At 43.0% G+C, this 25,850-nt stretch overlaps 1 protein-coding gene across 1 annotated transcript in view; it reads right to left on the reverse strand.

The window, feature by feature from the left end:
- zyg11 (zyg-11 family member, cell cycle regulator) overlaps positions 1-25,850 on the reverse strand; it is a 61,392-nt gene that overhangs the window by 17,063 nt on the left and 18,479 nt on the right. The window contains exons 4-11 of the mRNA XM_067990185.1: positions 22,277-22,417; positions 20,028-20,204; positions 14,308-14,372; positions 9,521-9,620; positions 8,952-9,002; positions 8,094-8,255; positions 1,642-1,689; positions 71-138 (exon numbers count right to left, since the gene is read on the reverse strand). Coding sequence (XP_067846286.1) covers positions 71-138; positions 1,642-1,689; positions 8,094-8,255; positions 8,952-9,002; positions 9,521-9,620; positions 14,308-14,372; positions 20,028-20,204; positions 22,277-22,417 — 812 coding nt within the window. The remainder of the gene's footprint in view (positions 1-70; positions 139-1,641; positions 1,690-8,093; positions 8,256-8,951; positions 9,003-9,520; positions 9,621-14,307; positions 14,373-20,027; positions 20,205-22,276; positions 22,418-25,850) is intronic.

Raw genomic sequence — 25,850 nt, forward strand, 5'->3', positions numbered from 1 at the left:
AAATTCTCTTATAAATCAAGAGTTTTAAAACTGAATGGTCCAAAAGCTAAGCTGCCAACATAATTGTTACCTGATATGTTCAATAAAGTTCTTCTTCATCAGTTGAGGATGGAGTTCTTTCACTTCTGCAATGTTGTTCTAAAATAAAAATAAATTACTTGAATGACTATTAGAAACACAGCATCTTAAAAAATTAATTTTGTTTTGCTTTTTGCTGAGGACAAGACTCACTTTTTTCCAAATTATTTTCTCCCTTATCTCCCGCCACAAAATGCCATTCCAAGCTGACAGTAGGGAGGGGCACATGGGTGTAGGCAACCTGCTCCCAGCCCTCCAGCAATAGTCTATTTCGGAGTGCAAGGATTACTTTTGTTCCAATTCTTTCTACCTCCTTCTGGAGAAATACTGGCCTTTGTGTGGCACTTGCCCACAATTATGGCAAAGATCTGTAACACAATGTGTGGAGTATCTTGGGTCTAAACCCATGCTTTGCCACTCTGTGGCAGAGTATTTTGTGGTACCTATTTACTGCAGCACAGGTTTAAACAAAAATGATTTCCCATTAGGTTTCCATACTTCAAATAGTCTTCCAGCTCTCTTGCGCTACACTGTATTCTTCAGTCAGAAGTACATGCAGTCTATACCAGACACCAATGTGCTGTTCTATCCTGGATCACAGGAAATGCACTCAAAAGATGGGACCTTTCATTTTTCAGTGCTCTATCTGGTAGTCCAACCTAGAAACTGAGAAACAGCATGTATCCAAGCTTGGTCAAGGATAGGTTACAACCCAGCTGATCTGCCTAGAGGTGGGCAGGAGACCTCATTACATTTTTCAATGTTTTCTGCTACAAAAATAGGTATTCAGCTTCAGATCATGTCACAATCATTAATACTCATGAATATACAGCACAAAAACTGACAAATAATAGCACAGGCAAAACCGAAAAATATACATCATTTACATGAAAAGCTCTCAGTGGTGTAGTAGGTAAAGGCCCTTGTAGGTCCCAGGTTCAATCCCTGTTTGTGTTGTGTTAGCTAATCTCAGCTAGGGCAACAATTGGGCTACTACAGTTGGCTATAGTGCTCCAAGGACAGTGAGGGGAAAGGAAGAGAACAAAAATCAGCCAGAATTCCTACTCTTGATTGATGATCAGTGACCTACACTGTGCAACTGTGCAGATGTTGAGTGAGACACTCATTGGCTAGGCTTACACATGATAAAGTGGCCACTTGGGCAAGGTACTGGAGGATTGTCAGCATACGTTAAATTATATTCCAGCAAGAGTTAAGCAGTGTCTTCATGACAGGAGGAGAGAAAAGATAAAAATATTTTGTTTCTTCTGTTCTGTACTCACTTTCTCCTGCTGCAAGGACTGGCTAGAATGTTGCTCCTGCATCTAGTCCAATGTTACTTTACAACTGGCTGCTAGGAGCTATGAAAGTTGGACTCAGTAGTTTGCTGTCCCTCCAGGGAAGCACCTGGTTTTCACTCAGCACCTCCCAATAAACATGGCTGCAAACAGGAACTCGCCCTGCGGGGAGCTGTACCACGCTGTGCCACTCCACCATTTCTTTTTCTAAACACCTGTTTGACCAGGAAGGTTATTATCTTCATAAAACACAAAGGTTACTCACCAACAAACCCAGAACCTTCTGCTGGATGGATGGTTCACCCGGAAAGGACTGGAAATACAAGAGTAAGAGTCATCAACACGTACTGCAAGTGTATACATTGTTTTACAATATTGAATAAACCGAAGATGTCATTAAATGTCATAGAATTTTACAGCACAAAAAGTGGCAATTCAGTTCATCTCACGCCGGCTCTCTGACAGAGCTACTGACAGTCCCATTGCTGTCATCTCCCCATACCCTTTTCAATTTTTCTTTAAAAATGTATCCACTTCCCTTTAAAAACCCACTGTAGATCTTGTTTCTGGCAGAGGTTTGCACGTTCTGCATAAAAAAAATTCCTCCAAGCTTTTCTCTCCCCCTTTGTTCTTTTGGTGATGAACTTAAATAAATGTCCCCCATTATCAATTCACTGATTGCCCCCATTTACCTCATCAAAATCTCATTATCAAAACCCCTTATTACTTTGAGCATTTATTACTATTTACAATTTTATAATTGTACAAAATAATAAGTGTATGCAAGCTAGTCAATTTTCAGTGGTCATATTGTAGAAATACGGTCACTTATTCAGTAGCTTCTGTATATTTAGAGGGCATAAAAGCTTCTACACCAAAAGATACAATACCTTCTCATTAGTAGCAACCTTTCAAGGCATTTTCTTCAATGTAATTAATGTTGTGCCACACCAGAATTCTACTTCATTCTGGTCTTAATTGCATTTCTACCAATAATGGCAATAGTATCAGTTTGGCTCTGTTACCAGCACTCCTGACTCAGGTTATAGGTTCAAGCCCTACTCCAGGACTTGAGCACATAATCTAGATTGATACTCCAGTGCAATACTCCAGTTCAATTAACCAGTGCAAATCATTGGACAGACCTCCAGCATCTTACTTTAGGAAGGAAAAAGCCATGGAAAGATGCAGAAGCGATTCACTAAGATTAATACCAGAGATGAGAGGCTTTAAATATGGTACTGGAAAAACTAAAAATTGAGAGTTTTGATAAAGTAAATTGAGAAATCTATTTCCATTGGTCAGTTAGGTGGTAATTAGAGGGCATAATTTAAGAACAAAAGGAAGTGGTTAGGAGAAATTTTCTATTTTTACACAGAGGATTGTTAGGTCATAGATTGCCCTACCAGAAACAGTGGTAGAAGCAGATGGGAAGTGGATAAATATTTGAAAAGGAAAGTTGAATAGCGCTTAGGGAAAGGATAGGGGTTTGGGACCATTTAAAAACTCTTTTGGAGAGCCATCGTAGGCACGATGGGCCAAGTGACTTTTGTCTGAATTGTAAAATTCTATGAATCTAACTGGAGTTTAAAATGGTGGCTGTTCTTTTGTCAGGTACAGAATCGGAGGCCAGAGACACTAACTGCAACAACCAGGCAAAGTTATGATCACAATTTACCTTTGATGTGGTGGAGCATGATTAAAATGTTAATATGTGCAGGTTCATTAGACTAATATGTAATTTCCAATTGTGGTCACGTGTTTCTTTTTCTGCATTTCAACCAGACTATTAGCACAAGTGTAAAATGGCTATTTGTACTTTGTTTGACTTCCTCAAATTGCTTTACTTCTAAAAGGAGAAGGATAAATGTCCCAGGTCTAGCTGCTAGTTTTTAGTTCTGGTAATTGAACTCTGGACATTTGGGGGCTCACCTATTCCACATTTAAAAGCTCACCCCAAAACATACATTCTGAGACTGCATTCTGTTTACCAAGGAACAAAGGAAGGCTCATTAGATGCACCCAAAAGAATCTGTTCTATTCCAAGAAACTAAGAAAAGCTGATAGCAGCATTCTGAAAAGAGCAGATCTGTCCATGTGGACTGTTACCAGTTCTCTTCTGCATGATTTGTGCTATTTAGTACTTGTTTTTCTGTGACTCATCTTTAAATTATAAATAAATAGAATCAGTAGTATTAATATTTTCTGCCAGAATGGACAGAAGACATAGTGGCCGTCCTATGTATTCTTCAGGTAGTAATATACTACCATTGGGGTTGTCAGACCTGGGCCATGCTAACTCAGCACAGCAGACAATAAAGAGGCGCAAATTGCAGTTTGTAGGAGACATGGAAACAGTCATCAAACCATTTACGTCAGAAAAAAAGTGCTGGAGGTACTCTCAACCATAAATGTGCAGTTTTTCGGATGACACATTAAACTGATTTTGAAGGATGTTAAAAAGATTCCATAGTATTACTCAAAGACCAGTGAGTTCTCCCAGTGTCCCTCAACCAACACACCCAAAAGTAGATTGAACCTGCTATGCAATGTATGCCAACATACCAGTCATTGCACTTCAAATGTATGTGAAGTATTTTGAGATGTACTCTCATTCAGTGGAAGTGCCTCAGCTCTGCCTCTCCTCCACTGCAGTTTAAATAGATCAGCAATTCAGTGTGTATGAAGCTACAGGAGAAACATCCATGTAGTCCCCTCTCTATGTCTTTTCTATCTCTCATAATTCCACAGCCAAGGTGGGCAGATACTTGCTCCTAATACCAACATTTTGTAATAATGGCACTCTGAGCAACAGCAGCCTAGGTACAATTCTTGTTTCTTGAGGAGAAACGTCTTGCCTGCACTCTCAACTTGTCCTGAGTAACTGGACTGAAATAGGGAACCGGGCACATGCAGGAACCTTTGCTCACAGCTCAACAACAACTTGCATTTATATAGCGCCTTTAACGTAGTAAAAGATCCCAAGGCACTTCACAGTAGCGTTATCAAACAAAATTTGACACCAAGCCACATAAGAGGATATTAGGACAGGGGACCAAAAGCTTGGTCAAAGTGGTAGGTTTTAAGGAGCGTCTTACAAGAGAAGAGAGAGGTAGCAAGGTGGAGGGGTTTAGGGAGGGAATTCCAGAGCTTAGGGCCTAGGCAGCTAAAGGCGCGGCCGCCAATGGTGGAGAGATTAAAATCGGGGATGTGCAAGAGGCAAGAACTGGAGGAGCGCAGGGATTTCGGAGGGTTGTAGGGCAGGAGGTGGTTACGGAGATAGGGAGGGGAGACGCCATGCAGCGATTTGAAAACAAGGATGAGAATTTTTTTTAAAAGAACGAGGTGTTCCCGGACCATGAGCCAATGTAGGTCAACGGTGATGGGAGAACGGGACATGGTGCGAGTTAGGATACGGGCAGCAGAGTTCTGGATGAGCTCAAATTTATGGAGGGTGGAAGATGGGAAGCCAGCCAATAGAGCATTTGAATAGTTGAGTCTAGAGGTAACAAAGGCACAGGTGAGGGTTTCAGCAGCAGAGGAGCTGAGGCAGGGGCAGAGGCGGGTGATGTTACGGAGATGGAAGTAAGCAGTCTTGGTGATGGAGCAGATATGTGGTCGGAAGCTCATCTCAGGGTCAAGTAGGACGCCAAGGTTGTGAACAGTCTGTTTCAGCCTCAGACAGTGGTCAGGGAGAAGGATGGAGTCAGTGGCTAGGGAACAGAGTTTGCAGTGGGGACCAAAGACAATGGCTCGGTCTTTCCAATATTTAGTGGGAGGAAATTTTTGCTCATCCAGTACTAAATATCGGACAAACAGTGTGACAAATGAGAGGCGATGGAGGGGTTGAGAGCGATGGTGGTGAGGTAGAGCTGGGTATAGTCAGTGTACATATGGAATCTGACGCTGTGTTTTCGGATGATGTCGCCGAAGGGCAGCGTGTAGATGAGAAATAGGAGGGGGCCAAGGATAGATCCTTGGCAGACTCCAGAGGTAACAGTGTGGGAGCGGGAAGAGAAGCCATTGCAGATGATTCTCTGAAGGATGTTGTGGTCAACCGTGTCAAAGGCTGCAGACAGGTCGAGAAGGATGAAGAGGGTTAGTTTACTATGCTCAGTCACAGTCACATAGGATGTCATCTGTGACTTTGATAAGGGCCGTTTCATTTCTGTGACGGGGCAGAAACCTGACTGGAGGGATTCAAACATGGAGTTGCGGGAAAGATGGGCACGGATTTGGGAGGCGACAATGCGTTCAAGGACTTGAGAGGTTGGAGATGGGGCAATAGTTGCAAGGACAGAGGGGTCAAGGGTGGGTTTTTTGAGGAGGGGGTGATGACGGAAGATTTGAAGGGGAGGGGGACAGTACTTGAGGAGAGGGAACCGTTAAAAATATCAGCTACCATATGTTAACTCTATGATTTATATCCATTAGTATTAATTGTATTCAGGTGGTGGGTATCAATTGGGGACTCTCTTGTATTCTTTTTATAGGAGAGCTTAGCTAGAGTGTGGTGTGTGTGTGTAAGGGGAATCTCTGTGAATAAAGGCTTGGAAGCAACTAAAGACCAGGCTCTAGTATTCTATCATTCACCACATGGCTATCCAATTTAACAACATGGAGGCTAGGAAGGGAAGTTGGGTGATCAACAGATTGGTGGAAATAGGGTTGAGGGAGCAGGATCTCTTGGTCAAGATGAGCTCAGAGAGGGCTTGAGGGGAGATAGGAGAGAAACTAGAGAGATGAGAGTTCAGGGCTGGGGGGAGGGGGGAACCTTAGCTCATTAATACACCAACCCACTATGCCATGAGATTATAGAGGACACACATCCTACGTGGACAAAAGAGCTGAATTCCAGAGGTGAGGTGAGAGTGACTGCCCTTGACATCAAGGCAACATTTGACCGAGTGTGGTACCAAGGAGCCCTAGTAAAATTGAAGTCAATGGGAATCAGGGGGAAAACTCTCCAGTGGCTGGAGTCATACCTAGCACAAAGGAAGATGGTAGTGGCTGTTGGAGGCCAATCATCTCAGCCCCAGGACATTGCTGCAGGAGTTCCTCAGGGCAGTGACCTAGGCCCAGCCATCTTCAGCTGCATCATCAATGACCTTCCCTCCATCATAAGGTCAGAAATGGGGATGTTCGCTGATGATTGCACAGTGTTCAGTTCCATTCACAACCCCTCAGATAATGAAGCAGTCCTTGCCCGCAAGCAGCAAGACCTGAACAGCATCCAGGCTTGGGCTGATAAGTGGCAAGTAACATTTGTGCCAGACAAGTGCCAGGCTATGACCATCTCCAACAAGAGAGAGTCTAACCACCTCCCCTTGACATTCAATGGCATTACCATCGCCTAATCCCCCACCAGCAACATCCTGGGGGTCACCATTGACCAGAAACTTAACTGGACCAGCCATATAAATACTGTGGCTACAAGAGCAGGTCAGAGGCTGGGTATTCTGCAGCGAGTGACTCACCCCCTGACTCCCCAAAGCCTTTCCACCATCAACAAGGCACAAGTCAGGAGTGTGATGGAATACTCTCCACTTGTCTGGATGAGTGCAGCTCCAACAACACTCAAGAAGCTCGACACCATCCAGGACAAAGCAGCTCGCTTGATTGGCACCCCATCCACCACCCTAAACATTCACTCCCTTCACCACCAGCGCACTGTGTACCATCCACAGGATGCACTGCAGCAACTCGCCAAGGCTTCTTCGACAGCACCTCCCAAACCAGTGACCTCTACCACCTAGAAGGACAAGAGCAGCAGGCACATGGGAACAACACCACCTGCACGTTCCCCTCCAAGTCACATACCATCCCCCCCTTGGAAATATATCGCCGTTCCTTCATAGTCACTGGGTCAAAATCCTGGAACTCCCTTCCTAACAGCACTGTGGGAGAACAGTCACCAAATGGACTGCAGCGGTTCAAGAAGGCGGCTCACCACCACCTTCTCAAGGGCAATTAGGGATGGGCAATAAATGCCGGCCTCACCAGCGATGCCCACATCCCATGAACGAATAAAAAAAAAATTAACACACTGTTAAGTGTAAGGCCATATTACATCTTTCATGACTACAGCTGAAAGAGGCTTTATTGTGCAAAAAAATCCAGTCAGGTTTGTAACTTTAATCTGTAAAATGAAGACTGCAATAAAAAATTAGTAGCATAGTACTTTGGTGTTTGAACTAGTTTATGCAAAGGACTTCGGTGCTAGGTCAAAAAAGAGGAAACAAGGTAATGTAGCTTTTAAAAAAACAGACTAAATACCCAAGCCACAACAATCTCTTTCCTCGTCGGTTTCACTAAGAGGTGGTTTGAAATTACCAGTATCACAGTGATCTGAAATAGACGGATATGGGTTTGGGCCTGCAATTTCCCATACTCTATGTTTCCAGTCTCTGTGCCATCAGATGGTGATGGATGCATCAAGTAGAGGCTAGTCATTTCACCACAGAGTGGAAAATAAGTGGACAAGTCACTCCAAGTCACACTTACACATAACCTGGGGACGTACAGAGAAATCTCCAAGTAGCTGGTCCAAGATCAGGCCCAAGAGGCACCATGGAGGGGTGGGAAAAGGTAATATGGGAAAGGTGGAATAGGTCACCTGCCCAACTTCTCAAATCAAGGAATCGCATAATGTGTGGAGAAACAGGAAAGACGAAACAAAAAGTTGAGAGAAGCATTACCTACTTAAAAACAAATTACCTCCAGTACTTTCATAAATAATTCTAAGCCTTGATTTTCTATAAAGTGCTTGCAGGTGGTCGGAGATTCATCAGTCAGGTTCCAAAGTGCACTAAGCGTAAACTTTAAAGTGGTATCCACCAATGACAGGGTTGCCTTCTGCTCTACTATATGGAGCAATTTCTGTAAAACAGAAAAGGACAGTGTGTAGTCCACAGATCTAAATAATGTTTTACACAGTTATTATTAGCAAATAGCTGGGAGAGGTAAAAGCCTTTTTTAAAAAAAAAATCAAGAGATAGTGGAGGGGTCTGCAACCTCCATCAGTGGAACACCAGTCTCACAGCCAGATGGTCAACATTTCAAGTATGAGGACTGTCTCACTCAGATCTGTTCAACACTGTTGCTAGTGTGATCAGCTGGAACTTTCTGGTGGGCATGAGCTCACTTATTAAAAAAATGAAGTGAGCCCTGTGAATCACTCCTGCCTTGATACAGACTGTAAAGCAGCTCAGCCCAAACTACACTACTCAAACAGAGGTTGATTATCATTGGAATCATTTTATGAGAAACCAATATTGTATCAATGTCTGCAAATAAACGTACAGAATAACATTTACTTTGAGAAAACCAGACAAAAACAAAGGAAAGTGAATTGAATAGGTTCATCATGTAAATCCTTATTCTTCCATTTAAAGCATGCTTACCAGGGTCCAAAAATAACCTGCTGCATGTCTCCATGATCTGGAGATAGGTACATTGTCTGGATGATCAGAGAAGATTTTTTTTAAATGTAGGGGTTGGGTGCGTGGCGGGGGGGGGGGGGGGGGGGGGGGAAAGAGACGGTAGGGAGTGGAGGCAGGGGAAAGCAAAGGTTACCTTGACAATGAAGAGCTCTGTACCAAGTTGGGCAGTCTGTTCTGTTGAAAGCTGTAAAACAGGTTTATTCAAATAATTATTACAAGTTGAAAATTTGTTGTAATGCATTCAAATTATTATTGGAGGCTGGGTGGCATATTGCACTAGGACTCTAATCATTTCACTTGTGGGATCCTAGTTCAGAACTAGCCCAGAAGTTTGTTCTTTCTCTGGTAGCTGTAAACATTTCAACTCTGGACAGTGTCAGCCTAGTTCTTAATGAGTGCAGACCTTCAGCACAAAACTACCCGCAGTCAATATCAAACGACAATCTCACTCGCTCAAAGAAGCCAGAAGAATGGCAGATGTAAAGTGGAAAAATTCACACTATTACAATAGGGGATGCTCATCTGACCTTAGGGGTCAAGGCACATTGTTGAGGCAGATGTTGAGGGAGTGAATAGAGAATGTTACTTTCCACCTGGCTTGATGCAGACAAATGGAAAAACATTCTATTCCCAGAACCAACAACCCTTACGTGATTTAAGGGTAAAACATAAAATTAGAAAAACACACACACACACACACACCTTTGCTGCTAAAATAGAGATAATAGCCACTGCCATCCTCTGCATGTTCTGATCTTCATGGTTACAAAGCCACTGCATTACCAACTTGGCTGCCTCAAACCTGAAAAACCAAAAGTTAGTATTTAAATATCGCAAGAAAATTTTACACATTTATTTTAAAAAAGTACAAATAGTATTATACAGGTGAGTACTAGAAGTAATAATTAAGACACAGCTACTGCACACTTTCCTGGTCACCATACAACACATTCTTTTATGTTCCACAATTGTACCCTTCCTTCCTGCCTCCCTCAATGCTCAGTTTCTTATCCACTTCATTATTCTTCAGTTTAGTTTTCTGTGGCGGTGAGCTCTACTGGTCTCCATTTCCTCACACCCTCTCTCCCTAAGTCTAAAGGCCTAGAATTAACGTACTAACAGATCACTTATGTGCTTTCTTATCTCATCAATAATATCCCAGCTCTGTTTCACAGATTGTAATTTTTAAACTGCATTTTAACTGTCTTTGAAATTACCTGAAAGTCAAAAGCCACCAAAAGTAACCACCAACTGTTTATTTTGCAAGACCAAAGATGAGAGAAGCTATCAACCCATTTTGTTTTCTTATATTACTTATACCAGGCCTTTAAATCTGCATAGATTTGTGTATGTGCTAAGAAGGAATGGACAGCACAAAATTATTTTTTAAAAAGGCAGGACATCCTCTTCCAATTTTTTCGCCCCCATGAAGGGAGACACATCTTTTACACTGCAGATCCTCATTCAGATCAGAAAGTGAATGGATTTAGGGAAGAGGTGTCCAACCTGCAGCCTCAGGGCCACATGTGGTCACAGAGCCCTGATAACCGGGCCCTCGAAGCCCAGGCAAATCAGTACTATTTTTGTTTATATTTCTTATATGCTGTTTTCATCTTATTGAATTTTGTGGGTCTGAAGTTTTGGAAAGGGTTCCTTTTAGCATTGTTGCATCATTGGTGATAAATCCTAAATCAAATCATTGAAATCTATTGGTATTTGGAGCTTGAGCTATATGCATATTGACAGGAACATGGATTTAAACACTATGTGACCCACAAGACTCCATGGTACGCACTTCATGTACCCCATGATGACATAAGCTTGGAAATCCCAGAGTATAGGATTGAATTTGTAACCTTCTATTCCATGGTAATAAGGATTAATGTTCCAAATTTCAGTGCCATCACACTGCCCAATCAACCCAATTCTTTACTCGATAGACAATTTATTTGAAGCTGACACACACACAAATTAATACGAGTTACTCTCACTAAAAGCAAAACTGCACGGCCAAATGAATGTTTTTTTAAAAATTATAGTAGATCGGAATTCCAAAAGAGACTGATCAAAAATTTGTCACTCTCAACACTAGCTGATTCAGGCTGCAAAAGCATAGATTACAATTGTTCATTTTTGCTATCATCATGGATGCCAACATTATTTTTAATTTAGACAGTGCTACAAAAGAATCCATGCTTTGTACCATAAATAGATTTTAAAAATTGCAGATTTCATAGGGCCATAAATGTGGATCTTAACACACAGTTAAAGGGGGTGAAACTTAAAAAGAAATGGTAGAGTGTCGTAATTATCACTCAGAGACTGTGTGATTTACATTAATTTTGTTAACAGGTTATTATTACTCTTGCAAAAAAAGGCATTAGAACCATAGAAAAGATACAGCACAGAAGGGGGCCATTCGGCCCATCGTGTCCGCGCCGGCTCGAATAACAACCAGGTGCCCATTCTAACCCCACCTTCCAGCACCTGGTCCGTAGTTGAGGGTCCCTGCCTCCACCACCAATTCGGGCAGCGAATTCCATACACCCACCACCCTCTGGGTAAAATAGTTATTCCTCATGTCCCCTCTAATCCTTCTGCCAATCAGCTTAAATCTATGTCCTCTAGTTCTTGAACTCTCCGCTAGGGGAAAACAGGTACTTCCTGTCTACTCTATCTGGGCCCCTCATAATTTTGTACACCTCAATCAAGTTGTCCCTCAGCCTCCTCTGCTCCAAGGAAAACAACCCCAGCCGATCCAATCTCTCGTCGTAGCTGCAATTTTCAAGCCCTGGCAACATTCTTGTAAATCTTCTCTACACTCTCTCCAAAGCAATTACGTCCTTCCTGTAATGTGGTGACCAGAACTGCGCACAATACTCCAGCTGTGGCCTTACCAGTGTTTTATACAGTTCCATCATTACATCCCTGCTTTTGTATTCTGTACCTCGGCTAAGAACGGAGAGCATTCCGTATGCCTTCTTCACAACCTTATCTACTTGTACCTCAGGGACCTGTGCACATGCACTCCAAGGTCTCTCACTTCCTCTACCCCTCTCAATATATTCCAGTTTACTGCGTATTCCCTTTTACTGTTTGCCCTCCCTAAGTGCATTACCTCACACTTCTCCAGGTTGAAATCCATTTGACACTTTTCCGCCCACTCCACCAACCCATTGATATCTTCTTGGAGTCTACAGCTATCCTCTTCACTATCAACTACATGGCCAATTTTTGTGTTGTCTGAAAATTTGCCAATCATGTCCCCTACATTCAAGTCCAAATCATTAATATATACCACAAACAGCAAGGGGCCCAACACTGAGCTCTGTGACACACCACTGGAAACGGATTTCCATTCGCAAAGACATCCATCGACTTTTACCCTTTGTTTCCGGTTACTGAGCCAATTTTGGATCCAATTCGCCACATTTCCCTGTATCGCATGGGCTTTTACCTTTCTGACCAGTCTGCCATGTGGGACCTTGTCAAATACCTTACTGAAATCCATGTAGACAACATCCACTGCACTACCCTCATCAATCCTCCTTGTCACTTCCTCAAAGAATTTAATCAGATTTGTAAGGCATGACCTTCCCTGAACAAATCCATGCTGACTATCCCTGATTAAACCATGCCTTTCCAAGTGACAGTTTATCCTATCTCTCAGTATTGATTCTAATAGTTTGCCCACCACCGAGGTAAGACTGACCGGCCCATAGCTGTTTGGCCTTTCCCTCTTACCCTTTTTAAACAATGGTACTACATTTGCAGTCTTCCAGTCCTCCGGTACCTCCCCTGTATCTAGTGAGGATTGGAAAATTATCCTCAGAGCATCCGCTATTTCCTCCTTGGCTTCCTTCAATAGTCTAGGAAACAATCCATCTGGCCCTGCTGACTTATCAACTTTCAAGGATTCCTGTCCCTCTAGTATTTCCTCTCTCGTTATGTTTACCTTATCCAATATTTCACACCTCTCCTCTTTAACTATTACGTCCGGATCATCCCTTTCCTTTGTGAATACGGAGACAATATTCATTTAAAACCCTACCCACATCCTCTGCTTCTACACACAAGTTACCCTGATCATCCCTGATAGGCCCCACCTTTTACTTAGCTATCCTCTTGTTCTTAATGTACTGATAAAACATCTTTGGGTTTTCTTTAATCTTACTAGCTAATATTTTTTCATGCCCTCTCTTTGCTTTCCTTATTTCCTTTTTTACGTCATCCCTGTACTTTCTATACTCCTCTAGGCTTTCTGCAGTATTTGGTTTTCTGTGACAGTCATAAGCTTTCTTCTTCTGCTTTATCTTGCCCCATATACTTCTAGACAACCAGGGGGCTCTAAATTTGGCAGTGCCACCCTTTTCCTTTGAGGGGATGTGTCTGCATTGTACTTTTTAGTGCCTCCCACTGGCTTCCCACTGATTTCTCCTCAAGTAGTTGCGTCCAGTCCGCTTCTGCCAAATCACCTCTTAGTTCTGTAAAATTGGCCTTCCCCCAATTTAAAATATTTACTCCTGATTTAATTCTGTCCTTTTCCATAATAATGCTAAAACTAACTGAATTGTGGTCACTATCCCCAATATGGTCACCCATGTCACTTCACCCACTTGCCCATCTTCATTTCCCAGGACTAAATCTAGAATTGCATCCCCTCTTGTTGGGCTTGTCACGTACTGGCTAAAAAAGTTCTCCTGGACACCGATCAAGAATTTTGAGCCCTCTGTGCCCCTCACACTGTTTGAATCCCAGTTGATGCCCCCTATTATTGCCCTCTTATTTTTGCACTCAGAAATTTGCCTACATATTTGTTGTTCTATCTCCCTTTCACTATTCAGGGGTCTATAGTACACTCCTAGTAGTGTGACTGCCCCTTTTTTACTTCTTAGCTCAACCCATATGGCCTCGATTGATGATCCATTTAGCATATCATCCCTTCTCACAACTGTAATTGATTCTTTAATCAATAATGCTACCCCCCGCCCCCTCCTTTTTTATCACCCACACTATCCTGCCTGAAAACTCTATATCCAGGGATATTGAGCTGCCAATTATCCCCCTCTTTAAGCCGGGTTTCCGTTATAGCAATGATATCATGCTGCCATGTGTCTATCTGTGCCCATAGCTCATCTGCTTTGTTTGTAATACTCCTTGCACTGAAGTATATACCCTTTAATCCTGTCAAATTCCTGTGCTGAACACTATTTAACCTTTGCTTCTTTTGCCTTTGAGTCACTAACTACGTCACTAACTGCTTTTCTGCTTCCTGTTTCCTGGTCTGAATTTGTCCTATCTATACCTGCCCTTTGGTTCCCATCCCCCTGCCATACTAGTTTAAACCCTTCCCAACAGAACTAGCAAATGCCCCCATGAGGATATTGGTCCCGGTTCTGCTTGGGTGCAACCCGTCCAGCTCCTTTTTTTGTTAAGAGGAATTTCAGCCTCCAAATTTTCAAAAATCATCATTTGACAAGATTACTTGCCTGTTAAATGGAACATCCTGAAGGATACGGTCACTGCACAGAGACAAGAGACAATTCTTCTGAAGCTAAAACAAAAATATAAAAATGTACTTTATATTCATATTTTAAAAGATAGGTTTTTGCAATCAGGTAAATAGAGGCTGAAACTTGGTTGATACATTTAACATTAAAGGTGAGTTCCCTTACCTATTAATAGGGTCAGTGAAGTAGCAAATTATCCAAAGTCAAAGGGCAGCAATGGGGAAATGGCAAAGAAATGGTGAGGATTTTTTCTTCTAGGTATGGCTCAGTCTCAGTCAAATACTCCCCTCAGTGACACTTCAACGTTAATCAGCAGTATATTTTAGTACTGTAACTGATCTTGCAAGATTACATTTTCTACCAAATGACTATGAACGGCTAGAAATCCAGCCATCAGTCAGCAGGCACTGAGCTCCACTCCATTCAATAGCACAGTTTAAAATTACAGTCTGTATGAAAGTTCTAGTTAGTGGAGTGCAGTGCTTGCCAATTGTAAGACTAACTGGAAACTTCTTTCGATGTTAAGACAGAGAGGCAGAGCACCGACAGTTTAGTTTTAATCAGCAGTGCATCTTAAAGTATTGGTGAGGGGAAAAAACTGAGCGGCTAAGTTGCACGGTCAGGTGAAAATGACGGGATGTGTCATGGAATGTCAGGATGAAACAAAGCATGTCATAACTATGATTGATACTAACAAAAGAAAATTTCACTGAGAAACATTACAAAGATGAACTTTAGGGGTTACAATGATATATCTATACATTGTAAATCTAAATTAGCAGACTCTCAATTACTCAATTCAAATCTGAATTACTATTAAGAGCAAATTTTTCCCTCTCCTGCTCACACCACCCTCCCCCACCTCTGTGGGCATGATCCTAACTTGATCCCTGAGTATGATGTTCTGGTGGAGATAAGATCCTTTTTCCTACCTCCCCCACCATAACATCATCAAAATCATCATCTCTGCTCAGTCTTACACCCAACAGGCTAGCAAATGTCACCGGCTCACCAGCAGGAGTCCTCCTGAAGTGGAGCTGTCCCATTACACCCTATATATATTTTTTAACCCTGGCAGTATTAGCAACTCCCAATGGAGCCTGTGGTTCTTTTGATGTACTTTTACCATTATTTAACTTGGTTTGCATTGTGATTCTTCAGACAGTGGGTCACCTATTCCAGTTACCCTGATGGCATGCCTGCAGAGTCCAGCCAAATGCCTTCTTAGGGACAAGTTTAATATGGTGGGTGGGGAGAGAGAAAAACAAAACCTAACGATTTTCATGCATCTCCTTGTGGCCTGCTGAAGAGCACCAGAGGGGGAAAAAGAACTTGCATTTATATAGCACTTTTCACGTCCTTGGGACTCCCAAAGTACTTCACAGACATCCAATTAGTTTTAAGATGTAATTACTATTTACGTAGGCAAACACAGCAGCCGATTTGCACACTTGGCCCCACAAACAGCAAGGTGATATAAATGAACAGTTACTCTGTTGTGTGGGAATAAATCATTCATCCATTAGAAATGGACCATAATGCAGGGAGAAAATAAGACTGAATAAAGCAAGTATTGTATAAATATTTAAGTGCTTTTCATCATAAAATATATAACAGCTTTACTGCAGTGCTATGTCAACTGATTAGATATTGGAGTTCTTGTTTAAAAATCTAATGGTGAAAATCTGTATTTTTTTCTGTTTGATTCCATTAATTTAAATATAAATTTCTCAAACTTAATAAAAAGATATTTCACTCTCCCAGAAAACAGTAGATTCGGAGGAAGTGCAAGAGACCCAAATTAGTGGGCAGAGATAAGTTAGCACTTACTCGCACACAAAAACAGAAACTGCAGTTGACTAGGTATATTTTATTTCCTGGTCTGCACTAAAGTATTTATACAGACTTTTCAGGTTCTTACTGCTAACAACTGATTAGCACAAATCCAGTTGTTATCACTTGACTATATTAATGCTGTGGAGATGCCAGTGATGGACTGGGGTGGACAAATGTAAGGAATCTTACAACACCAGGTTATAGTCCAACAGTTTTATTTGAAAATCACAAGCTTTGGGAGGCTTTCTCCTTCGTCAGGCGAGTGTGGGATTCCATGGAAGGTACCGCATATATAGTCAAAGAACAATGCCTGGTGATTACAGATAATCTTTCCAACTGCCCGTTGTCAAGGCAATCAAAGGAGTCAAATAGTGTTCAGACAGAGAGACACCACACACAGGACCACCGAATACACAAACGGTCAGAACACAAAGGCAGAGAGAGAGGGAGAGGGAGAGGGAGATCAGTTGTATTAAAAACTGATAACTCTTTTTTCCGGCTGGTGGGGTTACGTGTAGCGTGACATGAACCCAAGATCCCGGTTGAGGCCGTCCTCATGGGTGCGGAACTTGGCTATCAATTTCTGCTCGACGATTTTGCGTTGTCGTGTGTTCGAAGGCCGCCTTGCAGAACGTTTACCCGAAGATCGGTGGCTGAATGTCCTTGACTGCTGAAGTGTTCCCCGATTGGGAGGGAACCCTCCTGTCTGGAGATTGTTGCGCGGTGTCCGTTCATCCGTTGTCGCAGTGTCTGCATGGTCTCGCCAATGTACCATGCTCCGGGACATCCTTTCCTGCAACGTATGAGGTAGACAACGTTGGCCGAGTCACAGGAGTATGAACCATGTACCTGGTTGGTGGTGTCCTGTCATGTGATGGTGGTATCTGTGTCGATGATCTGGCATGTCTTGCAGAGGTTGCCGTGGCAGGGTTGTGTGGTGTCGTGGATGCTGTTCTCCTGAAAGCTGGGTAATTTGCTGCGAACGATGGTCTGTTTGAGGTTGGGTGGCTGTTTGAAGGCGAGTAGTGGAGGCGTGGGGATGGCCTTAGCGAGGTGTTCGTCGTCATCAATGACATGTTGAAGGCTGCGGAGAACATGGCGTAGTTTCTCCGCTCCGGGGAAGTACTGGACGACGAAGGGTACTCTGTTGGTTGCGTCCCGTGTTTGTCTTCTGAGGAGGTCTATGCGATTTTTTGCTGTGACCTGTCGGAACCGTCGATCGACGAGTCGAGCGTCATATCCCGTTCTTACGAGGGCGTCTTTCAGCATCTGTAGGTGTCCATCGCGTTCCTCCTCATCTGAGCAGATCCTGTGTATTCGCAGGGCCTGTCCATAGGGGATGGCCTCTTTGACGTGGTTAGGGTGGAAGCTGGAAAAGTGGAGCATCATGAAGTTGTCCGTGGGCTTGCGTTAGAGTGAGGTGCTGAGGTGCTGAGGTGCCCGTCTTTGATGGAGATTCGTGTGTCCAAGAATGAAACCGATTCTGAGGAGTAGTCCATGGTGAGTTTGATGGTGGGATGGAACTTGCTGATGTTATCATGTAGTCTCTTCAGTGATTCTTCGCCGTGGGTCCATAGGAAGAAAATGTCATCGATGTATCTGGTGTATAGCGTTGGTTGGAGGTCCTGTGCAGTGAAGAAGTCGTGCTCGAACTTGTGCATGAAAATGTTGCCGTATTGGGGTGCGAATGTGGTCCCCATGGCTGTTCCGTGTGTTTGGGTAAAGAACTGGTTATCGAAGGTGAAGACATTGTGATCCAGGATGAAGCGGATGAGTTGTAGGATGGCGTCTGGAGATTGGCTGTTATTGGTGTTGAGTACTGAGGCTGTTGCAGCGATGCGTGTGGTGTCTTTCTGTCTGAACACTATGCGACTCCTTTGATTGCTTTGACAACGGGCAGTTGGAAAGATTATCTGTAATCACCAGGCATTGTTCTTTGACTATATATGCGGTACCTTCCATGGAATCCCACACTCACCTGACGAAGGAGAAAGCCTCCGAAAGCTTGTGATTTTCAAATAAAACTGTTGGACTATAACCTGGTGTTGTAGGATTCCTTACATTTATATTAATGCTAGGAAAGTGTCTTTGGGACAGGCAAGAGTAAGGCCTGGTCATGACAACTGCAGCAACTAAGAGATGACATTTTAAAAAAAAATTTACACAAACATTACCAGAACAGTTTTCTGTTTTGACACTGATCAAAGACAGATTAAATGCAGTTAGTGATCAGCTTGATATACCCAGGCACAAGTTTAAGACCTACCCAATTGCCAATTTTAAGTGGTTTCTTCCTGATTGTGCAATGTAGTTGATCAAGGAAATGCCAATCACAGAGCCAATATCTTTAGTTCTTTGAGGACATAACATACAGGGTGGATAAAGGGGAACCAGTGGACATAGTGTATTTAGACTTCCAGAAGACATTCGACAAGGTGCCACATAAAAGATTATTGCTCAAGATAAAGATTCACTGGATTGGGGGTAATATTCTGGCATGGGTGGAGGATTGGTTATCTAACAGGAAGCAGAGAGTTGGGATAAATGGTTCATTCTCGGACTGGCAACCAGTGGCGTTCCGCAGGGGTCGGTGCTGGGTCCCCAACTCTTTACAATCTATATTAACGATTTGGAGGAGGGGACCGAGTGTAACATATCAAAGTTTGCAGATGATACAAAGATGGGAGGGAAAGTAGAGAGTGAGGACGACATAAAAAACCTACAGGGGGATATAGACAGGCTGGGTGAGTGGGCGGAGATTTGGCAGATGCAATACAATATTGGAAAATGTGAGGTTATGCACTTTGGCAGGAAAAATCAGAGAGCAAGTTATTATCTTAATGGCGAGAAACTAGAAAGTACTGCAGTACAAAGGGATCTGGGGGTCCTAGTGCAAGAAAATCAAAAAGTTAGTATGCAGGTGATCAAGAAGGCCAACGGAATGTTGGCTTTTATTGCTAGGGGGATAGAATATAAAAACAGGGAGGTATTGCTGCAGTTATATAAGGTATTGGTGAGACCGCACCTGGAATACTGCATACAGTTTTGGTCTCCATACTTAAGAAAAGACATACTTGCTCTCGAGGCAGTACAAACAAGGTTCACTCGGTTAATCCCGGGGATGAGGGGGCGGACATATGAGGAGAGGTTGAGTAGATTGGGACTCTACTCATTGGAGTTCAGAAGAATGAGAGGCGATCTTATTGAAACATACAAGATTGTGAAGGGGCTTGATCGGGTGGATGCGGTAAGGATGTTCCCAAGGATGGGTGAAACTAGAACTAGGGAGCATGATCTTAGAATAAGGGGATGCTCTTTCAAAACTGAGATGAGGAGAAACTTCTTCACTCAGAGGGTAGTAGGTCTGTGGAATTTGCTGCCCCAGGAAGCTGTGGAAGCTACATCATTAAATAAATTTAAAACAGAAATCGACAGTTTCCTAGAAGTAAAGGGAATTAGGGGTTACGGGGAGCGGGCAGGAAATTGGACATGAATTTAGATTTGAGGTTAGGATCAGATCAGCCATGATCTTATTGAATGGCGGAGCAGGCTCGAGGGGCCGATTGGCCTACTCCTGCTCCTATTTCTTATGTTCTTATCTCAATCATTTTGGACGAGCCAGCATTTTTTTTGGGAGACAATCGTGGCTTTTTTTTAAATTGCTGAGGTTGACCTGTAGGTCAGAATAACCTATACTCCATTAACTTTTATACTCCATTAACTTTTCATTTACTAAACCAAAACAAATTTGTTTTGAGCTAGACAGACTAATATAAAGGCAAAGTTTGAAATGAATGACTGCTTGCTAAAGTGCAGTAATGCTTGTTAATTATCTGTATTATGTAGTATTTTCTGCTCTTTACCTGTTGATGGTTGGGAAAGTGTTCCATGGCTTTCAGTAAGAGGCGTGTCACTTCCGTCAAAAGGCGCACAGGCATGCCAGCTGCTAAATCCTGTTTTGTCAAGTTGAACACGCATGCGCTAGCAGCTAGCTGCACAGGTAGGTTTGTAGAATGGTTTTTCATTCCGGTGACCACAAGCTGAAATAAAAGTGAAACTCATGCAGATAACCGGGTTTTTTTTTAAAAATGACTTAATTTTCCAACCTATTTATCCCAATTTATCTATTTATCCCAATTTATCCCTCCCTCCTAAGCTATGCACAATTCCATGTCTGAAATACCATAACAGTATCTTGCCCTTCAAATTTCCCTTCCTGCAGTAAGTGGCTCATCTCTGTTCAGTCAGGAACCAAAGTGTTTTGTGCTAGCATGCAAGAACATAAGAAATAGGAGCTGGGATAGGCCATACGGCCCCTCAAACCCGCTCTGCCATTAAATAAGATCATGGCTGATTTTCTACCTCAACTCCACTTTCCCGCCCCATCCCCATTTCCCTTAGCGTCCAAAAAGGGAGACCCCTAGCCAGCCCAAAATTAGGCCTTCAGTCTTCATTTCAATAATTTGGCAAGCTGCTGGTGCCTTTCGGGCCTTCACAGGCAACTTGCTCGTTGAAGCAAGTGAATTTCTGGCCACTTGCCTAGCCGGCAACAGCCCTCAATTAGGTGCCAGGGTGGGGGTGGGGGGACAGCAGGAGGAGGGGGTTGATCTCAGCAGGCAGGAATGCTGTGGCCAGGTGGAGCACTCCTTCACCTGGCTCCATAATTTAAAGTAAAATTAAACTTACACTTCCGAGAGTGCATCCACGCCCGGAAAGTCTGAGCGAAGCAAGCCCAATACCTGCACAGCTCAGGGCAGCCCAATTTCTCAAAGGGGACCTAAAACTGGTGCTAAACCCCTCATTAGCATATGCAAGGAGCCTAGTGCCTGTTTTAGGCAGCCACCCAAAACGCCTGAAAATCCTCCGAGACCAATATGGCACCGGACGTTTTTCAGGTGTCATTAGAGCACAGGGCATAGCCCTCCACAATTGGTCATTTCTGCCCTTGTTTTCCGTCTAAGATACAGGTGCAATGATGACCGATTTCTACCACAAGGGGTGCAATCAAACTTAATTATATGTGTTACCTGTAGGTAATAGATGGAAAACCTTAGTTTTGTTTATCATTTCTCATTTTTCTGCCTTGGAGTTGATTTCTACATATGCCATCTGTAGTGGCAATAAACACATTGGTTCAATGAGAGTACAGAAGGGCATGCCAGGGCACCTGACCTACCTTAGAACAAGCTATCAAAGAGAAAGCCAACCACCACCTTCTCAGGGCAACTAATGGGCAATAAATGCTGCCTTGCCAGTGCTGTCCACATCCCAAGAACAAATATGAAAAAGTTATTGTAAATAAATCAGGAGTTAGAATCCTGGCCAGCCCACGAGGATGGAGGCCAATCTGTGCACTTGTAAAGTCACACAGGCTGAGGTAATGTCAATTTTATATTTTGCTTCTAATGGAAGAAGTTTCATAAGGATATTCTTTCCACTTGGAATTTGCCCGAAGGCAGTTTCAGCAAACAAGAAACTTACACATGCGGTAATTGCAAAATTGCGGACGTGACCTAAATGCTACTGGCAGGAGCAATCTACCACCTAGAAGGACAAAGGCAGCAGGCACATGGGAACAACTCCACCTGCACGTTCCCCTCCAAGTCACACACCATCACGACTTGGAAATATATCACCGTTCCTTCATCGTCGCCGAGTCAAAATCCTGGAACTCCCTACCTAACAGCATTGTGGGAGAACCTTCACCACACGGACTGCAGCGGTTCAAGAAGGTGGCTCACCACCACCTTCTCAAGGGCAATTAGGGATGTGCAATAAATGCTGGCCTTGCCAGCAACGCCCATATCCCATGAACGAAATTTTTTTTTTAATTAGCTTTCTGCTGACACCACACTGGCCAGTAAAGACTGATACTGAATCACTGAAGAATCCAGGAATTCTCCTTAAAGATTATGGAATGCAAACTCCCCATTTCTACTCTCTGCCACATTACCACTCTAAGTACACAGGAATCAATGTAACATAGTACAAATATAGCATGCATTCAGATACAAGCTAACTGGTGGTTGGCTTCTAGGTCATTGAAATATATTTATGGTACTTCCAAAGGGAAAACTGCAGTGCAACAGTCAGCTTAAATATAATAATTTACCTTCAGTAGCTCAGGCTGTGGTTTTTCCATGCTGTGCGTGAGACTGAAAAGATGGAATAATGCTTCTCTTACAAAAAAGGCCCTTTCGCTGTATCGACGAAGAGCTTCAGAGATCTGTACTTCATTTGCTTCTCCCGAAACCTTTCATAAACAAAATGAGCGGAAAAGTTACAAATTTGTTTTTAATGTGTCTGTAAGTGAATCTTCTCTCCCGTCCACCACCCCACATAAATTCTGCAGTAAAATAACCTTATTTTAAACTCATTCACTACTTAAGGCCCCATTCTTGCATCATTTCCACTGTACTCACTGATCTCCAGAAGACACCTGAAGTTGTCATTAAAGCAGCTGCATGCAGTGAATACAAACTACAGCAAAGGACTGCTCAATGATCTCCTCAAATATATATTTGAGGAGATCATTGAGCAGCCCTTTGCTGTAGTTTGTATTTGAGGAGATGAAGTTTCATCAGTGACCATGTGCCCATTAAAGGCTATTCATCCTTTACCGCGTAACAAAGAATGGATACAAAGTTACTGTTCCATTGGCCTACAGACATTCTTGTTGTATTTTCTCCCAAACACACTTGTCAAGAAAGGGTTTTGAGAATGACAAGCTGTTAATTTTTTTTAAAAAGCAAAATTACACAGAATGTATAGCACAGAATCAGGCCATTCGGCCCAACAGGTCCATGCCGGTGTTTATGCTTCACATGAGCCTCCCCCACTACATCTAACCCCATCAGCATATCTTTCTATTCCTTTCTCCCTCATGCGGTTATCTAGACATAATTGATTTGAAAAATTCTGCAAAAACACACAGAACACTTTCCAAAACAGTAATATTTTGGTTGCCTATCAACCTGGAAAGAATCTTCCAGACACCACCAACCCTTGCCTCTCACTACCCTGCAATGTACAGCAGATGGCTTAGTAGTGCCCCATCTCCAACCTCACTTTCCTCTCCAAAGTCTTCGAACGTGTTGTCATCTCTCAAATCTGTGCCCATCTTTCCCACAACTCCATGCTTGAATCCTTCCAATAAGATTTCTGCCCCAGCCCCAGCACTGAAATGGCTCCAATCAAAAGTAACTAATGGTGTGCTCTATGCCTCGGATCGTGGTACACTACCCCAACTCGTCACTCTCAACCTCTCTGCAGCCTTTGACATGATTAGCCACACCTTCCTCCTCCAACAACCCCCCTCTGATGTCCAGCTGAGCCGGATTGCCCTTGCTTGGTTCCACTCTTGCCTATCCAATTGTAGCCAGAGCATCTCCATCAACCGTATCTTTTCACACCCCAAGCCGTTAACTCTGGATTCCCCCAAGGATCTATCCTCGGCCCCATCCACTACCTTAATCTACATGCTGCCCCTTGTTAACATTATCCAAAGACACAGAGTCAGCTTCCATATGTACACTGATACCCAGCTCTACCTCTCCAACACCACTCTCACCCCTCCACAGTATTATCAGACTGCTTCTTTGACATCCAGTCTCGGATCTGCTGCAATTTCCTCCAGTTAAACATTGGGAAGACCAATGCCACCACCTTCGACACCATCACAAACTCAAAACCTTGCCATCGAATCTATCCCCCTCCCCGACCACTGTCTCGGGTTAAATGGATCTATTTGATCTATTGGGTCCTATTTGATCCCATTATCTTCTCAATCACAAAGGCTATCTACTGGCACCTCTGTAACATCACTCGCATCAGCCCCTGCCTCAGCCCAAATGCTGTTGAAATCCTCATCTATGCCTTTGACACCTCCAGACTCAACTATTCCAATGCTCTTCTGGCTGTCCTCACATCCTCAATAAACTTCATTTCATCCTGCTCACACATCGTATTTATCGGGTCGGAAATTGCTTTAAAATTAACGGTGAGCCTAACAGCGCAGTCAAATACGGAAATCTGGAATTTGCTCTTCTTGGTTCACCAGTGATCTGAAAGCTTTGCGTTAAAGGGACCTCGCCGGCTGCAATCAATGGATCAGTACGAACCTGCTCTCCTGCCCAGCTAGAAACTAACTAATCTAGCCACAAAACAGGTACGCTTAATTATAATCATGTCTAACCTAACTTTTAATACCGTGGTACATCTTAATGACTGCCAAATAACTAAAAATTAACTTTTAAAAATGTAGCATCTCATTACTCCTAGTTTTAATAGCGTATGGACATTTTTAAAAAATTTAAACCTTTTCATTCAATCTCTTACCTCAGTCTTTAAATCCTAACCTCTCTACTTCACTTTCTCTATGTCATTTTATAATACATTTACTAACCGTATCGGACACTTCCTGGTTTTTAGTCTGCGCGGTTGCCAATGAGTTTCACTTCCTGTTTTCACAGCGTGACTTGCTTCAAGCTGATTGGTTGAGGGGCCTTAGCGATCCTTTCACCACTCACAGAGCCCGGGAAAGAACGCTGCTGTTTTTTGAACTCGTGTTCAATAAAGTTGCAGTAACTTGGTGGGTGACTTTAAATGTAATGAGCAGCCCTCAGAGCAATTTCCAGCCCATGCTTGCTGACCTACATTGGCTTCCGGTCCCCTAATGTCTCCAATTTAAAATTCTCATTTGTGTGTTTAAATCCCCTCATGGCCTCATTCCACCACATCTCTCTAACCTCCTACAGCTCTAAAACTCCTTCAGAACTCTGCATTCCTCTGATTCTGGCCTCTTGTGTTAGCCGTGGCTCAGTTTGTAGCACTCTAGCCTCTGAGTCAGAAGGTCATGGGTTCGAGTCCCACTCCAGAGACTTGAGCACAAATTCTAGGCTGACACTCCAGTGCAGTACTGAGGGAGTGCTGCATTGTTGGGGCTGTTATCTTTCGGATGAGACGTTAAACCAAGTCTGCCCTCCAGGTGGACATAAAAGATCCCACAACACTATTTTGAAGAAGAGCAGGGGAGTTATCCCTGGTATTCTGGCCAATATTTATCCCTCAACCAACATCACTTAAAAAAAAATTATCTGGTCACTATCACATTGCTGTTTGTGGGACCTTGCTGTGTGCAAATTGGCTGCTGCATTTCCTACATTGCAACAGTGACTACACTTCAAAAATACTTCATTCGCTGTAAAGCGCTTTGGGACATCCTGAGGTTATGAAAACTATATAAATGCAAGTCTTTCTTTCTTTGTGTAGCAGCCATGCCTTGAGTCATCTAGGCCCTATGTTCTGAAATGTCCTTCCTACAGCTTTCCATCTCCCTCTCCTTCTTTAAGACACTTTTGGTGACCCCTTGTAATATCTCCTTCTTTGGTTTGGCGGCATCTTTTTTTTAAAAAAACATTTTCCCTCTCCCAAGTGTGCTGGGTCACAGTGGTACAATTTTGCATATCACCTCACCCATTGGCCATTCCTCACGAAAGCCCAAATAGTGAGCATTAGCAAGCTGTTTAACCGTGGAGGTATCACAGTTAAGCCTATGACAGACAGATGCACACATGGACAAATCATCAGTTTTGGACTCAAACACAGATTAAAACACAAAATAAAGAGAAACTCTTGCAGGTTTTTGACTTAAATTTGTGCAAGAGACAATGCAACCTAAGCTGCTG

This window comes from Heptranchias perlo, chromosome 9 (assembly GCF_035084215.1).
Source record: "Heptranchias perlo isolate sHepPer1 chromosome 9, sHepPer1.hap1, whole genome shotgun sequence".
In the NCBI taxonomy this organism is placed as follows: domain Eukaryota; kingdom Metazoa; phylum Chordata; class Chondrichthyes; order Hexanchiformes; family Hexanchidae; genus Heptranchias; species Heptranchias perlo.